General features: G+C 40.4%; 1 protein-coding gene across 4 annotated transcripts in view; it reads right to left on the bottom strand.

Moving 5' to 3' along the window:
• dpy19l3 (dpy-19 like C-mannosyltransferase 3) overlaps positions 1-25790 on the bottom strand; it is a 66014-nt gene that overhangs the window by 26681 nt on the left and 13543 nt on the right. For 2 of the 4 annotated variants that reach the window (XM_023429763.2, XM_087180230.1), the window contains 13 exons: positions 25373-25463; positions 20579-20700; positions 19813-19958; positions 17311-17434; positions 16984-17118; positions 15184-15315; positions 13115-13216; positions 11439-11512; positions 10509-10667; positions 8176-8307; positions 3378-3489; positions 2128-2184; positions 1690-1772 (listed from right to left, as the gene is read on the bottom strand). In XM_023429763.2, the coding sequence (XP_023285531.1) occupies positions 1690-1772; positions 2128-2184; positions 3378-3489; positions 8176-8307; positions 10509-10667; positions 11439-11512; positions 13115-13216; positions 15184-15315; positions 16984-17118; positions 17311-17434; positions 19813-19958; positions 20579-20700; positions 25373-25463 (1469 nt within the window). The remainder of the gene's footprint in view (positions 1-1689; positions 1773-2127; positions 2185-3377; positions 3490-8175; positions 8308-10508; positions 10668-11438; positions 11513-13114; positions 13217-15183; positions 15316-16983; positions 17119-17310; positions 17435-19812; positions 19959-20578; positions 20701-25372; positions 25464-25790) is intronic. The other 2 variants (XM_087180231.1, XM_023429762.2) reach the window with 1 other exon arrangement.

Raw genomic sequence — 25790 nt, 5'->3', positions numbered from 1 at the left:
AAACCCCCCCACCACCACCACCACCACCCCTTCCTCATCTTCACACTTTCATCTGGAATGTAATTAGCGCAGCGGCAAGAAGCTTTGTGCTCCGCCCTGCTCTCAGCCCCAACCAAGGTAACTCTAGGCAGCCCCTAATCCTCAGAGCCTAATGGGATTAGCTCCAGAGGGAAGGGAACCCATGTCACACACAAATACATTCAAAATCCCGACCTCTCCTTCTCGGTCTCGCTATCCATCTCTCTCTCCCTCTCTCTCTCTCTCTCTCCCCCCTATCTGTCTAATAGGATTAGACCAAAATTGGCCATTTCTTAAAAATCGCATCTAGTCCACTCAGTTTCATCATGCTGATGATGATGGGGTGGAAATAATGAGCTTTGAATTATTACTTATTCAGAGTAGAAGTGAACTACAGTGACCATCTATGGGAAAGACATAAATCTAAACTCTAATTTTGCATTTTGTGGGGTTTTTTTGGAGTTTGCAGTTATTCAAACATTAAGAAAAACATGGAAACAGTAACAATTTTTAACTTTGAAAAAAAACAGCAAACAGCAACATAGCAAACCAAAACATTTATATATAGCTTTTGAAAATCTCCAAATTAAAATCACACATAAAAACTCACAATCTACATGTTCACCTATACTGCACAAAGCAGGTTCGATACCCATACTAATAATCCAACTTTTTACTTTCCAAGGATGTTACACAGAACTACTTTCTATAAGACAAGTACTTTATGTAAAGTTATTTTGTATTTTGAGATGAATATTTCACATATGGGGCGGCACAGTTGTCAAGTGGTTAGCACTGTTACCTCACCGGTCCCCGGCTGGTGAGGTGGGGTTCCCCTGTATGTTCTCCCCGTGCCTGCACGGGTTCTCTCCGGGTGACCCGGCTTCCTCCCACAGTTTAAAGACATGCAGTTTGGGTTAATTGGCGACACTAAAAATTGCCCCTGGGCGTGAATGCGAGTGCGAGTGTGAATGATTGTTTGTGTGTGTATGTCAGCTCTGTGATACACCTGTACAGGGTGTACCCCACCCCTGACCCAATGTCTGCTGGGATTGGCTCCAGCTGCTAAAACCAGATCTAAAACGATAAGCGGTATAGCTAATGGATGGATGGATAATCCATGAGGGAATTTAACAGGGAAAAGTAACAAGAAACATTGAAAGTGCAGTCTACATGTGATGTGATGTGTTGCTCTCTTACATGGTATGCAATATGAACCGCTAAGCCAACGCACCACATCCAACCTGATGAAAATGACAGACACACACACAGATGTGCAAACACAAAAACACACACAGCGGCCGCGGTACGGAGCCATTCCAAATCACAGTTCCATCTCTGATCCCATCAGGCTGATGCTCTTGATTGAAAGCCCAGCCACAGAGACCCCGAGGTGGGTTAGAGCTCTGCCAACAGCTGGGTCCTTTCCAGCCCCCCCATGTCTTATTCATGGAGACCCATCGGCTCTCATCACTCATCGGCGAGACTCCCCCACAAACAAGTGCAGATACACATGTATACACACATGCACGTTCACACAGACTAATCAAGGGCATCAGGCAAAGTGAAACTTGATCTGCGGAAACAAGCTAATCAGATTTGCTTCAATTTGATATGTGCTCTAGATTCGTGAGTATGGGTGTGTGGGTCTGTGTGTGTGTATGTGTGTACCTTATCCAGGTCATGAGCTCCACAGTGTCTGGATCATAAAACTCCCTCAGTTCTGATAACTCCTCCATCAGCTTAGGCCAGAACTAAAAGGGAACAGAGATGAGTGATGGAGAACTGCATGTTAGTGTTCAATGAGGCTGTGAAGCAGAATAGGACACCTACTGATATGACTTAAATAACATCTCATTATTGCACTGTACATAAGAGTGGATGCGACAGTCATTTAGACCCTTCCAATGGCAAAATAAATTAAAGGGAAGCAGTCGTTTTAGAATCCTGTTATGACCCATTTGCTTGTTATCATTTTCTTCTGCAACTTCCATTTCAACATTTTCCCTTTTTCTCATATCGTCGCACACGCTTTGCACAAATTGACTCGGCTCTGTAACGAGACCAACAATAGAGTGATGAACATAAACCAGCAAGAAAACAGCATACCTTGTAATATAGGCAACACATCATTGCCAGTGGAATTGCATATCTGACAAGCCTTAACTGCAAAACAAGAGAAAGAAAACAGCCATAATGAAATGAGAGAATATAATCGTATCAGAGGCAGAGAAAGTGAGATTCAGAGACATACCTAAAAATGAAGACAAGCTTCAGAATGAGATAACACAGAGATAAAAGACAGGCAGAGCAGCGGTGCTCCCATGTATCATTTCTTATCTGATGCATGCTGTTGTCATGTTGGGAACACACTGACACCTAGTGGCCTCACACGTAACGTTATCATCAGGCCAGAGCAGAGGCTGTGGATTCAAATCCAACTGCTCATTAGGAGAGCATAATGTAATTAGACATCTTCCAAAATGTCTCACAGTTAGATGTCAGAGTTAGAGATCAATCTGATGCTCACTGGAGCCCGGTGATGGACGTAATGCTGGTTGTCACTAATACTGGATATCAGCCTCAATACTTTGAGAAATGACCAAAATGTAAGTTTTCAATTTAAAAGAGTCTTAGTCTTGTTTACTTATTCTTTAATCCAATATTTGCTGATCCAAATAATCACTCCATTTAAATGGCATTTTTGTAGGAAAGGTTCTGCTTCTGTTCAGACACTGATACACTTAAATGAAAGCATGGTTTTATAGCAATACAAAACAGTAATGATATGAAACTCAGACATTGTGTGCTTGTATTTAAACATTTCAAATGATATCACGCCCCTAGTTTTCATTTAATGATCTGGCTGCTAATTATCATTTGACAGAAGCTCTGCTGGGTCAGAGAAAATGAAAACAGAAACTGTGAATAGAAGATCAGTCCAATCCCCCAAATGTCTTCCTACTTGCTAAAAACATTTTTATGAGGTGTGTTTGCACATTGTGGTGACAGGATGATGACTGAACTGCCATTTTCCCAGTGATACTGTGAATATCTGAATATGTGTTAAAACTGTTCTTTACTTGTGCAGGAGTGTGGTAATGCTGAACATATGTACGTAAAATACAACATCTGATGTATTATAACATTTATTTGGAGTCATGTTTATGGGCAAGAACACCCAAAACAATGAGCTAAAAGAGGCTAAATGAGGGGGATTGTTGTCAGTTGATAACTCTGTATGCTCATTGCTACCAGCAACATCTTTCACATTATAAATCAGTTTTAAAAACCAACATTCTGTATGGTGAACAGAGTGTTCCAAAGCAGATGTTTGGAGTGCAGCTGTGAGCTCCTACCAGGACTTTACTGTTGCAGCGGAGAGTGGTGAGAAGTGGATTCCACAGCTCTGTCCCACACACGCCATAGGCTGCAACCGCACACATATGGCCAGTCCATATATACTTCATCCTGGGTGGAGGGTGGGAGAGAGAGAGTCAGTATCGATTGTTGTTGCTCTTTAAATTTGATACTTTAAGGATGTTCCCTCAACCCAGTAAAGAACATGAAATTAAAACATGACAACCAGAACGTCTTTAGTAGTTTTGTTAAGCTTAGTATAATTTAATGGATCCAATATGGTTAAACTTAATTTAGTGTCTAAAACACAACACTATTACCCAAGATCTTTTCTGATTCAAATCACATTACAGTTCTAACGGGAAAAAGATTAACCAGAGAGGAGTGAGCAGCAGAGAGAAGACAAAGAATGAAATGAGCTGAAAAACTGTTGACAGGTACAGAGACGGAGCCATGAGCGGGAGGGGGGGGGGGCATAAAGAAGTGCAGCCTCACAGAAATAAATCTCAATACTTTTTTTAATGCAAAGGAGCTGTCTGACAGAAATAAATGGCTTTCTGCACTTTTGGCCTTTTGCTCTTAATCAGCAAGTGCTGAAATCAAATGTGTCACTTTCTGCACCACCTGGCTGCTACTGCTGTGTTAAAAGCTTTCACATTTTTCTCTTTTGTGTGAATTCAATCAGTTCTTTAATTCCTGACTCTAACAGGAATGCACTGTACATACTCCATGTATTAAATATACTGTATGTAACATGCACTCCGATTACCACATGAACATAATGCGCAACATTTACATGCACAGAGAAACCCAGCTACTGATTATACTGCACTCAAAACTACCTTCAAATGAAGCCACTTATGTGAACCTTTGAAAACCTGCATCTCCGTGTTTCTATGAATAAACCAGGTACCAGAACATTACCTTTTTCTTTTTGACTGCATAATAGCAGGTTTCTTTTAATACAGTCAAAAGCAGTGACGATTCCAATTGTAATCTCTGTGATTTTCTTAAAACTCCTCAGAAAGAGCCTTAAGTTAAAGGCATTATACTTTCACAATAATGAATCATGGATGTCAAGCACAGCAGATGATGTTTGCAGCTTGAAACTTGCCAGCCCAGGAAATTTAGTGATGATGCTCGCAACGAGTACCACTCGACAATTACAGATGAAAGTTTGGAGTCAGGCCTGGGAGTCGTGCTTGTGTGTGACATGGGAAAAACTGCACACCACAGGGAGTTTTAGATGTGACACTTCCGAAGTAACAATAAGGCAATGTGCAAATGTAATACTGTATACCACTCAGTAAGCGCTTTTTTTTTTAAAGGACATACTGTGCAGTTCTGCATTTGTGAAACCCAAAACTCAAAGCAGTAAGCTATATATATATATATATATAAATATATACACATATGTATAACACATATGTATAAATGAAAAGGTAAAGTCCCTTTTACACTGGTCAAAAAACACACTAACACCCGCTAACATCTGGCTTTTGTCAGCAATGAAAAAAGGGAACAACCGTGATTCACTCCCAGGTCAAATGACTCTGCAGTAGATGTGGGTATTTATCAGCTCCAATCAGCATTGACCTGTGAAAGACCTGTCACCTGCCCGGCACGGTGCTGTCAAACCAGAAACACCGTGGCTACACTGTGCTCAGGGATGAAAGAGTGAGCTGCAGCCCCGAAATAAGTTTCAAGAACACACGATCACTGATTGAAGCATTTCACACAGGGGCTCTGTCACAACCTGGGGATGACGTGCCACAAATTTTACAGGCTTTCACAGTGGCTAGTAGCTCACTCTTTCTCCCCTGCGTCTGTGTGTGCATATGCTCTGTAACTACATGTGGTGATGTGTAAAATAAGTCAATTTTTAGTGGGATTACCTGTGTTTAAAAAGCCTGCTTATACCCACTAATTTTGGTGTAAAAAGTGTACAAGAAAGTGGGTGAAGAAAGGAATTTTCTTTCTCATATCATGTTCTTCTTCACTACATTAATTTGAGAAGTTCAACCACTGCATGTCAACAAAAGCTATTTTGAGGGGGGGTTCTTACACAACTGCTACAATGCATTACAGTGGAACTGGAAAATATTGAAACAAAATTAAACATTTGGAAATGAGGTTATTTGAGTGCCTATGTCTGAAATGCCTATACTAATAGATCTCAAATAGGATGAAGCAATGTGATGCTTACATATGCTGTGTGATCCTTGATACATGTACATGTTCTATGTTTGCATATTTAAATAATAACAAAATTTAAACATTTAGATAAATCGTTAAACATTACAAACGGTTTAAGACTAACAAAAAAATAACTCTGGAAAGGAAACTTGAGAGCACAGACTACGACCAAAAAAATAGAGACTGCACTGTGTGGAAAATCAAGGCAATTGTTGTAGAGGCTGAGGCCAGTCAGCCCTTATTGTTTGGTGGTAATAGTTGTGGTGTGACCAATAAGAGCAAATTTGTCAAGAGCCAGCATGTCACAGCAGCAGTAAAAGCTGCCAGTGCAGAGAGGCGAAACATTTTGGGAAATTAGGAAGAGGTGGCTGGATGTGAAAGTCGAGCACAAGAAAAGATATTTCTGTTCAGCCTGGGTGCAGGTGCCGGTGACAGGGCTCTGTGGCACCAGTGACAGAACCTGCCCACGGATGATGCAGTTAGGTGAACCAGAGAAACAGGCCATAGCGTATGTGTGCAAGAGAAACAACATAAAAATGGGATGAGAATGTGAAAGGGAAGGCTAATGGGGCTAAGTGAGGATGAGGAATGTTACGCAAGATGAAATATTTTACAGTTGAAACATATTGCCATACCATTTTTTTTTTCTTTTACTTCTGATTATATTTAAATAAACAGCAACTGTGCAGCAGCAGTGAAGCATATCTTACAAGCTGACACAGAAAAATTACAATCAGCACAAAAAGAAAAAGAGTGGGAAAAATGTATAAACAATGCGTAATACATTAAAGGCTCAGGGTGTACCAACAACATGCTTCTCATAACCCAGGATATAAAGTCATCTGCTCTGGATTTAAACCCTGAACCCATAAAGTAGTATGCCTGGCTGAGTGACTGTGCCAAAAAACAAGCAGAACAGCCTCAGGCTCAATGGACAACTACCTCACTTCTGGTGCTTCCATTTCCCACTGACTCTAAAATATAGCACATGTGGGTCACACTTTCAACAGAGGCACACTCCTTCTTCTTCTGTCAAGAGCCTTCCCAACTTTGCGTTGGATGTGGCCTACGCATCTTTGGAGGTTTACAAATTAGCTCATAGTGGTGCTTTACACACAGTATCTATTAATACATAAATAAATTGTGTTATGAAGTAACCAAGGGCTTGGATTTCTCTGCAATGCTGAAGTAGTGTGAATGGAGCTGTAGTCAGAGAGATACTCATTTAAACAGTGTGGCATCTTTTTTCTAGTCCTTCAGAAAAAAAACGCAAGGGCTAAAGTTTGAGGAATAAATTTCACAGTATGTTTATCTGCTCTACACTAACCTGCTACAATTAAGTAGCTCACTACCTACAGTAGTAACCAAGCTTTACTTCCAGAGCCAAGGAGCACATTATGAGCTAATTCATTACATTGTGGGGTCACAGGTTAAAAGAATAAAAACACCCGGTTCATGACACATAGATTAACAATCTTTACACGGCAATACAAGAATAATTCTTTGTTTCCATGTCTTCTACATGGTTCATCATCTAGTGAGGATGCTGCCGTTTTGTCTGGGAAGCTAAGCAAAGACTTAGCCTCAGTCTTTCAGCATGATAACATGTCTGTAGCTATCAAGTGCATATTTACATCCTCTTTCATAAGATTTTCATTTGAAAAAACGATTCAGATGAAAACATTTAAGGTCAAATGGAAGAAGTGTTTTCAACCAACTAAGGGGGGTAATGTTTACAAAATCAACAGGACCCTGGTTACGAGCGAGATGCCTGCTTAAATGCACAGTATGTAACTTCTGCTGCTGGGGGTCTCTCAGGAAGTTTTTACTGGGAGCTGCATCCACAGAGGTGTCCTCCTCTCCAAAACAAACAGACCAGGGGATTATAACCAGTTACAGCACTGAATAAAGCAGTTTCACATTTAAAGTCAGTGTTTTCGTCGACACTATACGGTGGACACAGGATGTCTCGGAGGGGCTGGGAGCTGAGCTGCATCACATTTGCGCAACTTTTTTCTCTGACGACTTTCAGGTTTCTGCAGCCTGAAATCAAAGACCCATTCTTTGGGGAAGTTACTAGGGCTTTTCATGGTAAATCTGTCACCAGTATCATTGTAAACTGTATATGTGCAATTTTGACCGATGTAGCAACAGTAACAAAGGGTCAATTGTTTTCTTGTTTTGCCTTGCGTAGCACAAATAACTATGAGCCTTGACACGTTCAAGTTTCAGGGTGTCAAGCGTACAGTGTGTTTCAGAGTGTAAATGATCAGTTGTCCGACTGTGTCCACTCTTTCTGCTCCTGCTGTGAGTGGAGTCACTACCTGAGAGCCTAAAGCGTCGCAGGATGGCACTTGGTGTGGAAGGTTGATCAAGGCTAAAGTGGACCACTCAAACACTTGGTGAAAAACATTTAACAGGCACTCAGATTTTAGCATCTGCTCCACGAGCCCATGCAATCAAGCTGTCAAGAGGAAAAGTCCATCTGAAGAGTCCCTGGGAGTTAAACCCATGTGAGTACTTGGCAATGTGTGGGAATCCAGGTATCTGCATATACATGATCCTGCAATTACAGTATTGGGTGTGCGAAAATGAGCTCACCTCATAGTGCTGAAAGCGAGGAGACCGTAGAACAGTGTATGCAACACATTATAGGCCACATCTGGACGAAAAGATGTCGCACGCCCCTCTCCAGCTCCTTTCCTCTCCTCAGCTGAACCTCCTTTAGACCTGCTGAAGATCAAGGCAGCCAAACACAAGACAACAGCGATACATAAAACATTACAGCCAGACGCTTGAGAAGAGCAGCAGAGGGGTAAGGTGGGTGTAATTGATATTATTCAGATTATTCAGATTTCAGTAGCTGTTATTCAGACTTTATTAGCTGTTTAGCTCACAAGCAGACACACAATGGATGCACGCCCACAACCATTTCTGTCTGCAGGAGTCAGCGCGCAGACAAACAGAGAGAGGCCCGAGGGCAATGATGTCACTCCCACAATTTGGCCTCCCGCACCAAATCAGACAAACTTCAGCTTCCATTTGAATACAAATCCAGTCTCCTTCTATGTGAGGTGGGGTAAACTGAATTAAATTATTTCCTGAATTGCCAAATAGCCCTTTGTTCTACAAGGTTAGTATTCCAGCCCTCCAACGGCAGAGGGCGAGATGATATGCTAATGTGTTTAGTTCAATGTGGCCCCTCACCTTGCCCCACAGGCAAATGAAGCTTTGAGAGGCAGCTGGTAAAATGTTTTTCAGAGCATGAAGCAACCACTGTGACTGGGTTTCTGCCTCCTGATAGCCATTCTGATGTCCTCCTCTCAGGACTGAAACTCCCCATTCATTTACACTTCACTAGCTCCTTTGATCAGCGTCTCCTACCAAGGAAACACACTACTTTCGCTACTGTCAAATTTGAAGTACTAAATATAAATACTAAATGTAACTGAAACAAGGTGTAATGTGAGCTATCACTTTATGGAACAATTAGTCGTTTCTAAATGAGTTACAAATAAATCTAAATGTTTTCAATTTCGCATACTGACTAATAGAATTTATGTTTTATTTTCTGTGCTTCCTCAAGTGACACGGTGGTTCAGTGGTTAGCACTGATGCATCAAAGAGAGAAGGTTCTGGGTTCGACCTGGGGTCTTTCTGTGTGGACTTTGCATGTCCTCCCTGTGCATGTGTGGCTTCCCACCTGGTACCCCAGCTTCCTCCCACAGTCCAAAGACATGCAGGTTAACTGGCAACACTAATGTTCTTCCTTCTACATTGTTAGTAATGGATGTGTCAACTAGCATGTAGTGTTTACAATAAAGACTGCAGAAGTGGGTGAACTGTCATTGATTCAATACAGATTTTCTGGAAAAGTAAATGATCACTGTGTAAAATTAGGTTAATGTGGAATGGTTATGAAGTATTACAATAATTATTTCAATCCTAAAACATCTGAAATCTGCATTCACTGATTTTTGAAACAAGCTGTAAACACAACATTGACATGCCATCAGCTTTTTAATCCATATGATGAACTTGTTAGCAAATAGTTGCCTATTTACACATCAAGCAGACACAGAGCAACATCAGTATTCATTTGGAATCCTGTTTCTATTCACGTAAGTCCAATATTCACTCGTTTCACTATTAGCTCTAATTTGCTCTCCACTAATTCCTGAGGGAAATATCTTGGTCTTTAGCTGCTAAATGCTCCACCAAGTTCACAAACTATCTTTGTCTGTCTTTCATTTGGTGCTGGGCAGACAGTGTAGGTGGTCGGCAGCTTTTTCAGCGAAAACAGCTGCCTGCTGTGTCTGGGAGCAACACACTGATGATACCAATTTGCAGGTTGCAATCCTTCAAAAGCAAAAAAAAAGGCTTTTCAACTGCAAATAGGCACAAAACACCTGCAGACAACCGAGGAGTTCCCTACAGCTGTCTAATAATCTTGATAATAATTGCTTAATAATCATCCTGATTGGCTGTTTCGCTCTGTCCACATTATCCTGGATAGATGACTGACCACTTATAAGATAGTGAAAGACATAACTGAGCGGTAAAAAAAGTGAGTTGCAAAAAGATAAAGGTTGGCTTGAAGGTTGTGATATAAAAGAAAGGTCATACACCCACAAACCTCATACAAGACTGGTCATTAGCTTTCAGGTTGTGTTGTAAACAGACAAGGGCAGATGGAGGAGATCACAAACTGCCAATAATTAATGCAATAATTAACATCAACAGAATGGATAGAAGAGTAAGACACAATGGGGAAATTATACTTTCAACTGTCTGATTCATTTGAATATTATCGGTGTAATACCATATACATCTTCCAAGCATGTGACAGCGAGGATTTTCCAAAGTTTTATGAGGACACTTTCTCCCCCTCCTCCCATGTTCCCTCTTTCGTGTCCCATCCAGCCATTACCTACCTCAAGTTCTGCAGTGCGCCCACTACCAACATGCCAATGAGCAGCAGCAGCGTGAGGATGTAGGGGTACAGCAGGAGGGTACCAGCCAGTCGCTCCAGTGTATCCAGGGGCAGCAAGCCAAAGGCCTCCTCACACAGATACAGACTGGCATCAAAGTCCCTGAAGGAGGGGGAAACAAATGCGAGGCGGTGGGAAGGGGGTTAGAGAAATGTGTTGATGAAGCGGAAGTTTCTGTAGGTTGTGTGCACGCTGAGCACGCATGACTTTGCTCACTAAACGTTTGTGCTCTACAAACGTTTGTCCACAAATGTTTTCAAAAACAAGTTTATTATCTCAGTGTGGCGTGAATAATATAAAGTATAAACATGATACAAAGCCGTGCTGATAAGTGATTGAATTGAGAAATGAGATATCACAAAACATAGAACAAAATTTGAGAGATAAAAAAAAATAAAAAAGAAGACACAGCTGGAGAGCAGAAAGAAATCTCAGCGAGTGAGAGAAACAGGAAGAGAGATAGAGTGTAGTGTAAGCATTGCATTTTCCACAGCCTCCTGAATAATTGAAGGGCCAGTTGTGTGGCGTTAGGTTGTGAGCTGTGTTATCTGCCACCCTGAGGCAGCTATCCAGTGGCTGAGCTGCTCAACACACACACACACACAGTATCTGATCGATGGGAGGCCTGTTGGCATTACCCCGACATCTATTATTCACACACACTAACACTGCAGGTGCTACAACATGGGTGCTTAGTGAATAATACAGTCAAGCTGGATCAAGTGAAAAAGTGTGCCGACTTTGTGTATGCACTGTGTGGGAACATGTCCCTACGCCAAAATATGGGTTTATAAAAGTGCTGTATGACTGTGTTCAAGAACAGACGCACATGAATCTTTGTTTGTGCGTGTACGTATGAGTGTGCGTTCATACCTTGTTGGCCCCAAGGCAAACTTTGACTTGATGAATTTGAAGATGTGCTCGTCTGATCTGAGCTGAAGTGCTTTCTGTGAACACACACACACACACACACACACACACACACACACGAGGTAATCCTGTTAGGGCTAAAGATCCGCGTGCTGAGATGTATAAAAAAGTAAATAAACCGAGCTGAGATCATACAGTGAACTCACATCAAAACTACTAACTTTAGATACATCAGGGGGAGGAGGAGGAGGAGGAGGAGGAGAGGAGGGCTGCAGCAGGGGGAGGGTGTGGGTGGGAGAGTGTAGTGAAACAGGGGAAAGACATGAGGGGTGAAGCAGCTGTAAGAAGAAAGTAAGAAAGGGAGGAGCAGAAGCAGGAGTGGAGGGGAGGGAGAGACGAGAGGTACGAGAACACACTTGTGGTTGTAAGCCTCCACCAACCAGCCAAGTGGCAGGAAATATGGTCACAGTGTCTCCTTCCTGAGTTATAGGTTGAAAATAGCCAGAGGTGTGTTTACAGAACATTTAGATGTCACAGTGAAGTTGACTATTGACCATTTGGTTATAAAATGTCATCACTTCATTGTTTTATCCTACTAGATATTTGTGTTAAATTGCGTCAGAATTAGTGTATGAATTTGTGAGCTATGTCCAAAAATGTGTTTTGTGAGGTCACAGTGAATCTTTGACCACCAAATTCTAATCAGTTCGTCTTTGAGTCCAAGTGAATGTTTATGCGCAATCTCAAAAAATTCCCTCAAGCCGGAACTGAGATATCACATTCAAGAGGCCAAAACGGTGTTTTGTGCATAGACTGTAAATAAAGATGGACGTAGCATCGGTGACGTCACCCATAGGTTTCTAAAGAGTGGTTTTGAAGCTCAGAATGAGCTGCTCCAACATCGCCATCTTGGCAGTGCCTGATTCCACCCAACTCCCAGCTGATCGTAAAATGGAGAAAGAGGTGGGGTGTGTGTGTGTGTGTGGAGCCGAGACTCCGGTCCACGCCGGTTTGTGACAAGCACGCACTCACCCACCTCTCACTCAAAGCGGCCAAACCCTAAATTAAGCACAACTTTAAGCCATAAAATCTGATGGGTGAGTTGACTCCCCGGTCAGTTGTCATGAAGGGAGAAATCGGTTAAAACCGTTTTTTGTACCAGGACTGACTCGCTTTTGGAGCCAGCCTCAATTAGCTATTTGAGGAACTGCAGGGCAGTGGAGGCTACCGCATGGTTTTGTGAGGTCACAGTGACCTTGACCTTTGACTACCAAAATCTAATCAGTTCATCATTGAGTCTAAGTGAGCGTTTGTGCCAAATTTAAAGAAATTCCCTCTTGTTGTTCCCGGGATATCACATTCACTAGAATGGGACAGATGTATGGACGAACGGACAACCCAAAATGCCTCTGGCTTCAGCTGTCACCAGCATGGAGGCATAAAAAGAAAACGAAAGAGCGCAGCAGACAGGGGAGGAGATAAGAGGAGATATGGATGGACAGAAGCTGGAGAGAGGAAAGGAGGGGGATAGTGAAAGGAAAAGACACAAGAGGATAAGAGAAGAGGCGACAGGAAGAAAAATGAACGACAAGGTAAAGGAAAGGAGGAATGAGGACTGAAACAGGGAGGAGAGAGTGGGAGAGGAAGGACAGAAGCAAGCGAAGAAAGAAGAGAAGCACCTTGGCCAGGTAGTTGATGGTGAAGGTGAGGAGGAGAACCATGGCACTGTGGAGAAGCAGTTTGCCCAGACGAACCAGCAGGCTTCCTGTCTTCAGACCAGACTGTGTGATCAGAGATTAGTGAGTACATCTGTTTTATTCTCAATGCAGTTTGACATTTAGAAATTTCACCTGCAAACACATGGTGTTAGGTACATGCATCTCTATGTTAATCAAGATATTAAACACTGACACTGTCTGCCATGGCCAACATGATATTATCAGGTGATAAAATATTAACAAGCCACTTTAACCCAGAGGTGTTTAAAGTCAATCTCCCACAAGTCAAGTCTAACTAAACTTTGTGTTTTGAATTCTAAGACACCATGCACTCGTGACTTTTTGAATCCATTTGTCTTCATCTATCAACATTTGTCTAGTTATCAAGTTAATAAATAAATAACAAATTTTGCAGGCTGAGAAGACAGAAACATCACAGTTTGGTCACAACCTTTCAAAACCTGACAATGAGAGGAGAAGATATGAAATGATGATTAAATATGTATCTGACACACTGAAAAAACAACTATAGCCTACTGAGTTGGGATAAACCATTTTTCATGAGCTATTTGTTCTAAGGTTCTGATTCAGAACTATTCAGTTGATTAATTTAATATCGAATGATATGAATGAAAGTTTAACTGAAGCTAATGTAAAGCAGACAGATCTTTTGACTAGAGAAGTTTTGCCACTGTTCGTCTAACTATGCTACAAGCACAGAAAACAGCTTGCACATTAACAGGACAGCAGCCAACTTTCTCATTTCAGCCATTGACACTCAAGAGCTGTAATTTGTTTTTGAAGATGTTTTTCATTTAAACCAGCACAAAGATAAAAAATTAGAAATTTGCTTCCCTGAGATGCTGGTCTGCAAGTGATAATGTGCTGGTCTGCATGGCTAAATACATCTTTCCCTCTTGCTTATGTAACATGATTGGCTGCCGTTACACTGATTCAAAGTTCAATCTGTTGTCAGGAAGATGACAAGTTGATACACTGCCAAATGACAAATTTTAATATTTCAAGTCATTCAAGTCATTCCAAGTCAGAGGGTTCAAGCCCAAGTAAAGTCATGAGTTGTTGGCGTGAAACTCTATCACATTCATAATTCAAGTCTCTTGAGTCCAAGTCACATGACTCCAGTCGAAACTTCTAAACATGTTAGAATAATCTATAAATGCCCGTGAAAGTGAAATCTTTCTCTCCCTGTTTCCTCCATCTTTCCTTCCATTCCTCTTTCATTCTGTCATATTAAATGTTTCTGTAATTGCTACTGTGATAAGATCTGATTTAACTAGATTAGATTTGGACCTAAAAGAAATATGTGTCTCCAGCATACAAATTGGAATTATCTCCTGCAAAAACTGAATACAGCACAGGCCTCCTCACATCAGTGCAGGTTAATCTTGCATCTGTGTTTTGTAAGCAGGCTACCACCACTGTCTGGATCTTTTTCTGTGAGACTCTGATTCACTTTTCATGTGATATTAATTATTAATGTTACATATTCCTGCCTTTTCTGATTTTCAGCTCTACTTTTATTCTCTGTATCTACCACACACACACACACACACACACACACACACACACACACACACACACACCTGCTTTATCTCAACAGGGCTGTCTATGTGCTGGAGAATAGTTTGGCTGCACACATTATCATTATGCTATACAGGGAAAAATGTTCTAGCTTGTCAGTATTTCTTTAAACCAATCAAAATCGTGTTGGGTGGCACTATGTGCAGGATGGTGTCCCTGCAAAATAGTGTTGAGGAGAACTTGTTCTGGTACTGTAAAAGACCAGCAGTATGTCAAATGTGGGGTTGCACGATGCTATTTTCAGCGTGTCGGTTGCTAGCTTTGAGGTTGTTGTTGTTTCCCATAGTGGTGGGGATTTTGAAAACAGTAACAGGCAGATAGCGGAGGGGGAGGGGATTGCCACATGAGACAAGGGGTCAATGGCAGGCTTATACCCACAGTCTACATCCTGTGAGTCAGACTACACACACACACACATACACACTAACCTGGCAGTGTCTGATGAAGAGTGCAGCTACAATGAAGCTCAGGACCAGTGATCCCAGTATCATGGAGTTGCAGAACTGGAGGAGCCACACACTCAGAAGACCACTCACTTGAACAAGGTACAGAGTGGTCACCTAGAGAAACAACACAGTGATGCAAAACAACTGGGTGAGATTTGTAGGTCTGATAATATCGCCATGGATTTGAAATGTTGCTTTGAAAGATGGTGTATTCCTTTAAAATGTAAGCATTTACTTGTTTTATATCAGCCAGTATCCTCTATGTCATATGACTACAGACACCAGCAAGGGAGGAGTATGCTTCCATTGTCAATGTTGGCAAAAATACTAATTATTCTTCTTCAAGTAAGCTAAGTGGAAGCCTGTTAGCCTAGCTTGCTAGCTTCCACTTTTTGAGTGGATGCAATCTTCACAACACAATGGGTCCCCCCCAAATGTTAAATATCATGAATAGACAGATGGCTTGAAGGGACTATTTGTAAGTTTTCTCTGCCGCCTAACATTGTTTCTTGCTGGGAGCAGGTGGTGGTGATTGACAATTGACAAGAGCTTCAGCCATTATTGCATTTACAAAACAAGAAGCTCTGAGCAGCACTACGTCTTCAGGCTACAGTGAGTCGCTATCGGAACGTGACAAGAGGGGCCGGGGCTAGCTGGTTAGCGTGCTAAAGAAATGATATAGAGAAAAAGTAAACGTTGCTGTTGTTTTCCATCTCTGGAGACAGTTACAGTGAGTAAAGGAATGTAAAGGAAAGTTTGATGCTGAAATCGCAACGTTTAAGGCTGGTAAGTAAACAGCTGTTAATGCTAACGCTAGCTATGTAGCAATAGCAAAACTTACAAATAGCTCCTTTAAAGCAAGCTGATATGTAATGTTTGTGTGTCTTGTATTTAATTTATATATTTATTGTATGTCTTGTATCAACATTTGTAGGTTATACAGTCTGATATGCTACCGTCAGTAGTGTACAGCACATCTAACTAAACACCCAGAGGCCTGAGATTTAGGTGCCTTTCTTACAAATATGTCCACAAACACTTTCATCCTCTTGTGAATAAATGGACCTATATGTACAATAGCTGCAGTATCATGACAGTTTATATTTCTTTACACAAAAACTGGTGAGATTTACATTCTCAGTTTGACCACCACAAATTAAATTCCATGAACCTCCATTGTATTTGAGTGACAGCATAAATCTCAGAGACAAACTTTTCAACAACTGAGCAAACTATCTGCAAGGCTAGATAATATTGGAGGTATGTGAGAAAATATTGCTTTTTTGTAATTTGGGTGAACTGACCATGACTGTATTAAGATAGCAGGATACAGTGCCACCACTCAGCCTTGCTGCATATCTGTCCCAGTGGCCACTTGTACTATAAACGGCAAAAAAAACGTTACCTGGGGCCCAAAAAACACTTTCCACATAGACTACGATTATAAAAAAGACGTGTATAAAACTGTTAACACCTGAACTGCAAACAAGGTCTTTGTATTGTGAAATTTTAATCCATGATTTTATGTGCTCAACTTTCTCAAAGTCTTGAAAAGGCTATGTACTGAGTGGGACTGTGTAGGTAGGGCCACAGGGACAAACGCTAATGCACATGTGCAGTGGGCCACACAAAAAAGCTAAAAAGCTAGAAAACTTTTTTTGACACATGATCTTGGCATGCAATTTTCATTCAATTCAATGGGCACCATTATGGAGTCTGGTATCCAGTTGTTATAATTCATCATTGGAGCTAAGCCTTACAGGGTCCTTCTTTTAGCAATACCTGTGTAGTTGTTAAGAAGTCAGCACAGTCCATGGTGTATATGATGAGTGCCTGAACAAGTAGGATGAACTGGTTGAACTGCCACGTCAGACAGAAGCAGAATGTCATCACATACATCAACCACACCATCACCTTCTGAGGAGGGAAACACACAAACAAACACACTGGGGTCAGATTCCTGAATTGGATACTAATAGCATATAGTCATTCCTGCTGTACTGCTAGCTCTTTTAGAGACAGCAGATCATTGAGCAAATAGGTTGGGTGTACCGAGTCAAGGCCAATCGATGTGGTAGAGGATGATTAGTAGCTTTGATTTGTGCATACCTGCTGTAAGGAGGTGAGCTGAGGTCTGAGGTAACACGTGATTGCAGTGACCTGCAGCGCGAGGAAGGGCAAAGACCAGTTCTCTCTGAGGGAGATAGTGAACTCCACACGAGTGGTATCCACCCTGAAAGGGAGGAAAGAGGGGGCAAGGAAGGGATGGAGAAATAGTGGAAATAAATTTTAAAAACTGATGTAATATTAAAAATGTTCAACTCACAACTAGAGGCTAAACAGTTTGAAGTATATAGCGCTGACTTTTTGTCTTGCAACTTCCTGTGGTTTGTGTGTTGATGCAACCAGAGGAATCCATTAACGTCTAAATAGCTGATTCACTGATAGCTGCTGTAACAGCAAGATAATGTAATGATGTATTTTAGCTCAACAAAGGTACATTGTAATATACAAAGTTCAATTTAGTTTCAACTGAAATACTAATATATTTCAAACTCTGCTGTTTTCTCTTTGATCACAGCAGCTCTTTGTGTGACTTTTCTGAAGTTATAAAACTCTGTAACCCTCCATTTCACTGTTTACAGGGGTCACAGCCTGCCTATTGATCCAAAAGGACCACAGAGAAAATACCAGCAAGGTTTCTGAACTCATATCAACTTTTCTCGCATTTCCAAAAACAACTCACAGTAACTCACATTAAAGACAACTAGAAAGATGTTCATGCCCACTACATATCAAGTACACCTTAAAGGAATAGTTCAACATTTAAGGAAATTAACTTATTATACATTATTCTATACACTTCTTTTTGGCTGGACCGTAACAGCGGGTCCCGTCCTATAAACATAAATGTCCGTGACTGACTGACTGAGTGGTCAAGTTACACCACCTGAATGCCACGCACTGCCCAGCTGTTGGGGTTTCCCCATTGGCCATTGCTCTTTCAAAATGAACTCACACAAACAGTTTCTACAAGGGGGGACGTTCACAGCCTGTATAGTGTTGCCAACTTAATGTATTTGTTGCTAGATTTAGATACTTTTTTTTTTTCCAAAAAAGAACCTAGCGACAAATCTAGCAATTTTTTGGACAAACCTCGACTCAAGAGAGTTGACAGTGCTGCCCTGTGTACAATAGTCCTTAACCCATTTATCATAACAAATTTCCCACTCTTTTACTCCACTAATACTAATCATGAATTGTTTTTCTCTGGCTTTTGAGTTTCCCCAAGGTTCTACTTTTGACTTTTCAACTCTGCGTTTTTATTTGTTCCCTGTCTGTCTCTTAAGATACTTAAGTCATCTCAAATGCCATCTCCATGCTTTTTGTTTCTCCTTGCTTTGACTGTTAGCATTATTTGTTTGTTTTTATTGTACAGGACTTGGTCAACTCTGGTTCTTTTAAATGTGCTTCATAAATAAACTTTGATTTGATTTAGTAATAGTCCCAAGCACTCAGCCATATTTAAATTCAGTCATCAATCAGATTGATTGAATTTAAAATGTAACTGAAGGAGGTATCATTAACCACATGAAACTCTTTAACCCTGTCCACACAAAACTGCATCAAATCATTAAGAGTTCAGCAAAGTTTCTCATCAGTTGTGTCATTTACTGTGTCCAAGCTGCTACAGTAAAAAGATGGGCAACACATCTAAGTTAGGTTTTGGCTCTCACTAAATTCATATTCTGCTCACATGATGCTGCTTCACTTAATTTGGCACTTTGCTGGATTTTCATCATTCAGAGGGGATGCGCTGTTTAGGGCGATTTATTTTCCTTTCCTCTAAACCATGAGGGAAAAGAATCCTTAGTGAAAAAACATCTTCAAAAATATTCACATCTAACTTAAAAAAGAGCATCTATTAAAACTGACTCATTCACAGAATTTCGTTGCTGAAGTGATTCATTAAACATATTTTTTTCCTTCTGTATAAGAAACCATAATTTAATTTGACCTCACTGCTCCAATACACAGTATAAAGACTTGAAAAGTGATACAGACACATACATATATTACAATGGGTAGCATATAACAGTAACTTTAAATTGAGCTCAATATGACCAGAGATTTAAACAGTGGGCAGAAAAATCATACAATGGAAGTATTGAAGGAAGGCTTGATCCCTAATGACAAATACTGAACTAAATATATAACAAAGAAATGGCAAAGCGAGCTCAATAACACGTAAAAAAAAAAAAATTCAAAGTTCAAAACATTCTTATGAGGAACTGAGTAAAAACTAGTGAAATGTAAAATGCAAAAAGATTTTTGTTTTTTTCTGTTCATCTCCTGTCACAAAATATGGTTTCCACAGATACAACTGTGACATTTTGTGATTCCAAACAATGTATAGTTTGTCAAGCTGTGAGAGTGACTGACCTGGATGCCAGCTCTAAAATAACAAAGCAGAAACCTTCATCTTGTGCTGACATGTAAATTTGCCTCAACATTTACAGAGTCAAGAGCAAGTCTGATAGGGACGTAACCCTCTCCCCATTTCAACGTCTAATTCACAGACAGACACATGATGAGCGCACATTTACCCACCTGTTGAGAATGTACCAGACCCCAGTGAGCACGCCAGCCAGCCAGGAACCAGAAAGGAGCCATGCTGTGAGGTACAGAGCGATCACATACACCGCTTGGAGCGAGAACACAGTGTAAATGTAGAAATACACTGGCTCCAGATACGACTGGACAACACACACACACACACACACACACACACACACAGAAACCATTGGTTCATTAGGCTGTGTAAATGAACACACAGAAAGTTGAGTACAGTGACAGCGACGGACTCGGGAACACTGGAACACTGTGGCATTTTCAAAGTTTGGTCTGATATTTCACTTTATGACATTCTTGTCACACAATGAGATCACTGATGAAGCTAAGTAGCTGTTTCTCAGTTAATTGATATGCCAGTACAGAAACCTTTTCCTCTAGAGTGACGAGTGCAAGTGAGCCAAACCATGTCAGCTAAAAGACCAAAATGCCAAAGCACTTCAAATGCCTGACAGTCTCCTAATACGACTATCGTTCATAGTAACTTGGGTGGTTGATAATAACAATGAGAGGAAGAAGAAGGAGGAGGAGAAGGAGAATGACAGAAAAACAATATTTTTCAAAAATACTGAAGCATGATATTATTTTTTACATTTTTCACTAAATGAGAAAGCTTTATTTTATGGACCAACATGACAGAAAAAGCCAGACACAGTCAAATATGTTGTTATAATGGCAGTCTTACTCTAATCTTTTGTGTTTTACAAGCCTATTGTAAAAAGCTGACACATGGATGATGTGTTACCTGTATGGGCAACAATCTGTAGAGAACACTGAGAAAGACCTCTTGGTAGATATTCATTCGCTGCAGGAGATTAATGGTCCTCTTGGATTCTGTCAAGTTGTCATGGATCAAATCTGAGAGCCCTAGAACACACACACACAGACACAAAGACAAACACACACACACACACACACACACACACACACACACACACACACATATATATATATATATATATATATATAAACATGCATACTTCAAAATGTCACAGCAACATAGACTGATAGCAATTATTACTGGTTTGTGACAACCAAGGAGGAAAGGCTATGAATGTTTCTCATGCGGTGCTATTAAAGAACAATAACACTGTTTGAAATTTCTGTCAAGCACTAAACCCAGATTGTTCTGCTTGAATCTAATTCCTTAATTGCTGAAAACACAATGGATGTCTGAGCCCATTGGTGCATTCAACCTTGAAAGCCCTCAAACATCACTTCCTTTGCTGAATTTAAAAAACATCCGCTGTGTTGTGCTGCTTTTTCTCAAAAAAGAAAAAGAAAGAAAAAAAAAAAACACACCAGTAACTGAAGATAAATACAACATCAAAATATGTCAGGGTTTCCTGCAGTATTTTGTGGGAGATGTGGGCAACCTCCACTAACATCATAACTAAATTACCACCTTGCGATTGTATCGCTCCACCAACCAGCCAAGTTGCAGGAAATGTGGTCACAATCTCTCCTTCCTCAGTCACATTGTTGAATAATGGTAAAAAAGTGTTGTAGCAGAACATTATGATGTCACAGTTAAGTTGGAAAAATGTCTTAACTTCATCATTTTATCCTATTAGACATTTGTGTTAAATTGTGTCATGATTAGTTTATTTGTGTGTCTGAATATGTGAGTAATGGCCAAAGACATGGTTTGTAAGGTCACAGTGACCGTTGACCTTCAACCACCAAATTCTAATCAGTTCATCCTTGAGTCCAAGTGAACGCCTGGACCAATTTTGAAGAAATTCCCTCAAGGTGTTACTGAGATATCACATTTAAGAGAATGGGACAGAAAGCCCAAAAAGATAATGCCTCCAGCACTGAGGCATAAAAATTTATCATTTTATTCAATTTTAATCAAATAAAACATTAACGTTTGGGAGGCAGTAACAGAGGGCTTATAGTATTAAACAGAGCAAACATGGCAACATTAGAGATACACCTTTATACAGAGATCAACACAGTCAAGATCTAGGTAGTTTAGGTTATAGGATACTTTATTTGTACTCCTAGGTACAATAAATTATCAGCTTTCTTCCTACCTCCGCTAAACAATTTCCTGCAGGAAATCCTAGAGATGAGGGAATACTACCAAAGAACATTCAAAGCTCTGTAAGCAATATTTCTACTGCATATTAACAATGGACCAATACTGACTGACAAACACACAAACTCTGCACTCTGTAGACCACACACACCAAAGACTGACAATTCACCATGCGCAATAATTTAACACACCATCTATACAATATCACTTCTCTGCTGCTATTCTTTTGTTTTTTGTTATATTTAAATATTTAATTTTACATATAGATTAGATAGATAGATTTATTTATAGTTGATAATAATAAAAACAGTTAATAATAAATAAACAATAATAATTAGATTAGTCTGCATCCTTTGGCTGAGGTGTTGTATAGCCTGATGGCAGCGGGAGCAAAGGATCTCCTGAACCTCTCTGTTCTGCAGCGCAGTGAGATGAGACGTTTGCTGCGGCTGTAGCCACAATCTCCTGCCACAATGTTGTGGAGAGGATGGTTGGTATTGTCCAAGATGGCCTCCATCTTACATTGCATGCATCTCTCCACAACAGTCCTGAGTGAGTTTTTATATTATATTATATTATATTATATTTTCTAAGTACTTGATATTGTCATTTTGCAATTTTTCTTTCTTTGTACTGTCACTTTGCTGCTGTAACACAGCAAATTTCCCCACTGTGGGACTAATAAAGGAATATCTTATCTTATCATAATTATCACACGACTCTGCAGCTCTCCTTGGCTCTATGGAGTTTTTTTAGCATCAGTTGATGTTTTGGTTTGATGGTTTGTAACTTTACTGATTTTGGTCACTCTCAAACAGCAGCAGCTGTGCAAAAAAGCTATAAAAGAAATTAAAAAAAAACCCCTGTAGAGTTCCTGTCCAGCACCAAAGAGCAGAGCTGGAGAACACAGTGTGGCATTTAGCAGCAAGAGCGAAATATTTTCCTCAGGAGTTGATGACGAGCACAACAAAGCTGACAGGAAGGTAGATATTGGACTGACATTTGGCACAAACACAACTGCAAATGTTGCTGCATATCTGTAGGCAACTGTTTGCAAACAAGTTCACAATGTCAACTTAAAAGGTGATAATTTATATATATATATATATATATATGTGTGTGTGTGTGTGTGTGTTTCTGCCGCTCCCAAGTGGTAAATAAATATATCTGTTATTTTAGTTTTAGAGGATTAATTCAGGTTTATTATGACTTGGGTTTTGTTTTTGCAACTTTACCTTTTGTAACATTGAACTCACAAAAGTAACTACTGAAATCTGGACACATGGCAACAAAAAGTCCAACACAAAAAGCAATCTGAACGGTCAGACAAGAGATACGTTGTCTATAAGTAAATAGCTTAGCCAGATTATTTTACCATGTAAAACTTAAAGTGAACACACCTGAAATGTTGGTAATAATCCCTCACAGCACAGAAAAAATACAACTACACCAAGTACAGCAGGTCAAAATTGAAGCAGCATGTAAAACTGTAAAGTGCGTGCATGCGTGCGTGCGTGCGTGCGTGCTTTGTTCACAACCTGTCTTCTTGCCCTGTCTGACTTCTTTTCCCTTTTCTCAGCAATTACTCTGGTGAGTTCAATGGTATTTTTATAGATAGGATGGCAAAAGCTACTTAAATAGACCCAAGTTGTAATAAACCAAAATTATTCTTTAACAATGGCATTATCCTGCCATGCAGTGAGACCGGTAGTGACACACACTGGTGTCAGTATTCCATATTGGGCGCTGGGAGCAGTGTAACATTACTATGTATTTCATTTGACTGAAACAAAGTGCGACACCAAAGAAGCAGTAGAGAGCCGAGTTTCTGCTGCAGGCTGGGATGTGTCAGCCTGATGCCTGCTATGTTCTTGATCCATGTAAGACCATAAAAACCAGCACAGTTTTCCATAAACAAAGTACACTTTACATTAACCAAACACACACACACACACACACATACCAATCCACTTCATTCATTCATTTCCATGTCTTCTTCATTCATTCATTCTTCTGAACCGTCAATTTTGCTTTATCCCTCTTCTTTCCTCCTTCTATGAGCCATTCTTTCCTCTCTCACTTTGATTCCTCTTATCTATCTTAACTCCTTTATCCTTCCCATCTGTCTGTTATACCTTTCCTCTCATCCCTGCTTCTGTATCCTTCTTATTTCTCCATTCATGTATCCTTCTATCCTTTTTCTTCCATCCTTGCTTCCTTTCTTTTTCCTTTCCCACATCAATCATTTATTCCCTCATTTCCTCCATTACATCATCACTCCATCTTTCCCTCTCCTCCCTGCCTCACACTTAGCACTTAAACCTACTGTAGTTTCCACATGTCAAGCCACTCTGCCATCCCTCAAGTGCAACAGGAAAAGAAGCGAACCAGAGTGAGACAGAAAGAGGGAGGTCAGCCAATTCCTCCACTGATTACCATACAGCTTACTTATTTGCCGTAGTCTAAAATTAGGCATGTTTCCAACGAGGAATTTTACATGATAATGGGAACAAAATAACTGAACTAATTTCTGCAGTGAAAGTGCAGTGATTTGTTTGGTCTGCATAGAAAATGGAAGGCAAAAAAGTTTCATTCTCGTTGTAGGAGTAGGTAGAGAAATCCATCTAGTGACATCCATACAATAAAAATGTTCATTTCTGAAGACTGGTCATTTTGAAATATCACTAGACCATGTTACAGCATGTAGTTACAGCAGTTTTACAAAATTACAATTCTCAAAACATCCGTGAAATGCTAGATTATGTGATTTTATACAGCCATTGTCTACTACTTGACTGTTTGGTAAGCCCTGCTTGCCTTAGTTACTGTTGCTATGCCTGTGAAGTTTCAGTTCCCCTGTGGCACAAATGTAGTTTCATCATTTTTGTAACACTGGTCCTTGATTTGATCTACCTCTCCGGGTGGCTGCCGATGTTGCCAGCTGGAAAAAATGACTGTCATTGGCAGATTTTATCAGCTGTAGCTAGCTGCCTAATTAAGCTAATGTTAGCCAGCTGACTCATTTCATCCTGTACAAGGTAAATATGTTTGAAAGCTAAATAAACTGAAAAACACTGAGGCTTAATCTGACAGCTTCCTCATCAGTTGACCATCCATGTAGGAGACATGGAGATAGCATTGCAAGTAAGATGTTAGACAATGTAAAATCACACTATTAATGTTATAAAAGAAAAGACTTTTAGGATGAAGACGAACAAGTATGTATGTCTGGCAAACGTAATGCTTTCAGGGATGTTAACCTCCCCAAATTAAATAAAGGGCAGGACATAGATGCTAACGTTAGCCAAAACCCTGATAGCATCCATTCCACACAGTAAGCAATTGCTACTTGAACAGGGTTGGTAATGAATGGGACTTTTTCAAACCTGTCACCTGACAAGATAACATTATGAGTTAGTGATATGTTTCTTGGCCTTAGAAATACTGATTACGGTTACGGTTACTACTGTAGGAAGAAGGTAACATAGTGTATACCTTCCTGTATGGAGGGGGCCAGCAGCATTTGCTTGTAGTAAGAGTAGTAGAGTCCACACTCTGTTCGAAAGGAAATCTCCCGCTCCACTTCCTGAAAGCAAAAAGGGGAATTTGGTTATATGAAACTTCTGTTCTCGTCAATATGGAAAACAGAGATCTTGGCAAGATATGACAGAAACTCAGAGGACAGAGACAAAGCAGCTAAGACACTTATAATCCTCAACAGTAACAATAAGACACGTAACACACTCTGTGTGTGTGTGTGTGTGTGTGTGTGTGTGTGTGTGTGTGTGTGTGTAGGATGTCTTCCCAAGAGATTTCTGCCTTGCTACGCATGATTACTGTTCCAGTGGGGGGTAAAAAGAGAGAGCAAACAGTGGACAACAGGCTGCAGAATATTCACATCACATTCAGTTTG

Source organism: Seriola lalandi, unplaced genomic scaffold (genome assembly GCF_002814215.2).
Source record: "Seriola lalandi dorsalis isolate HSWRI2012SDOR001 ecotype SW California unplaced genomic scaffold, Sedor1 jcf7180002054898, whole genome shotgun sequence".
NCBI lineage: Eukaryota > Metazoa > Chordata > Actinopteri > Carangiformes > Carangidae > Seriola > Seriola lalandi.
Note: the sequence above shows the minus strand (reverse complement) of the source record. Positions and strands in the feature narration are given on the sequence as shown.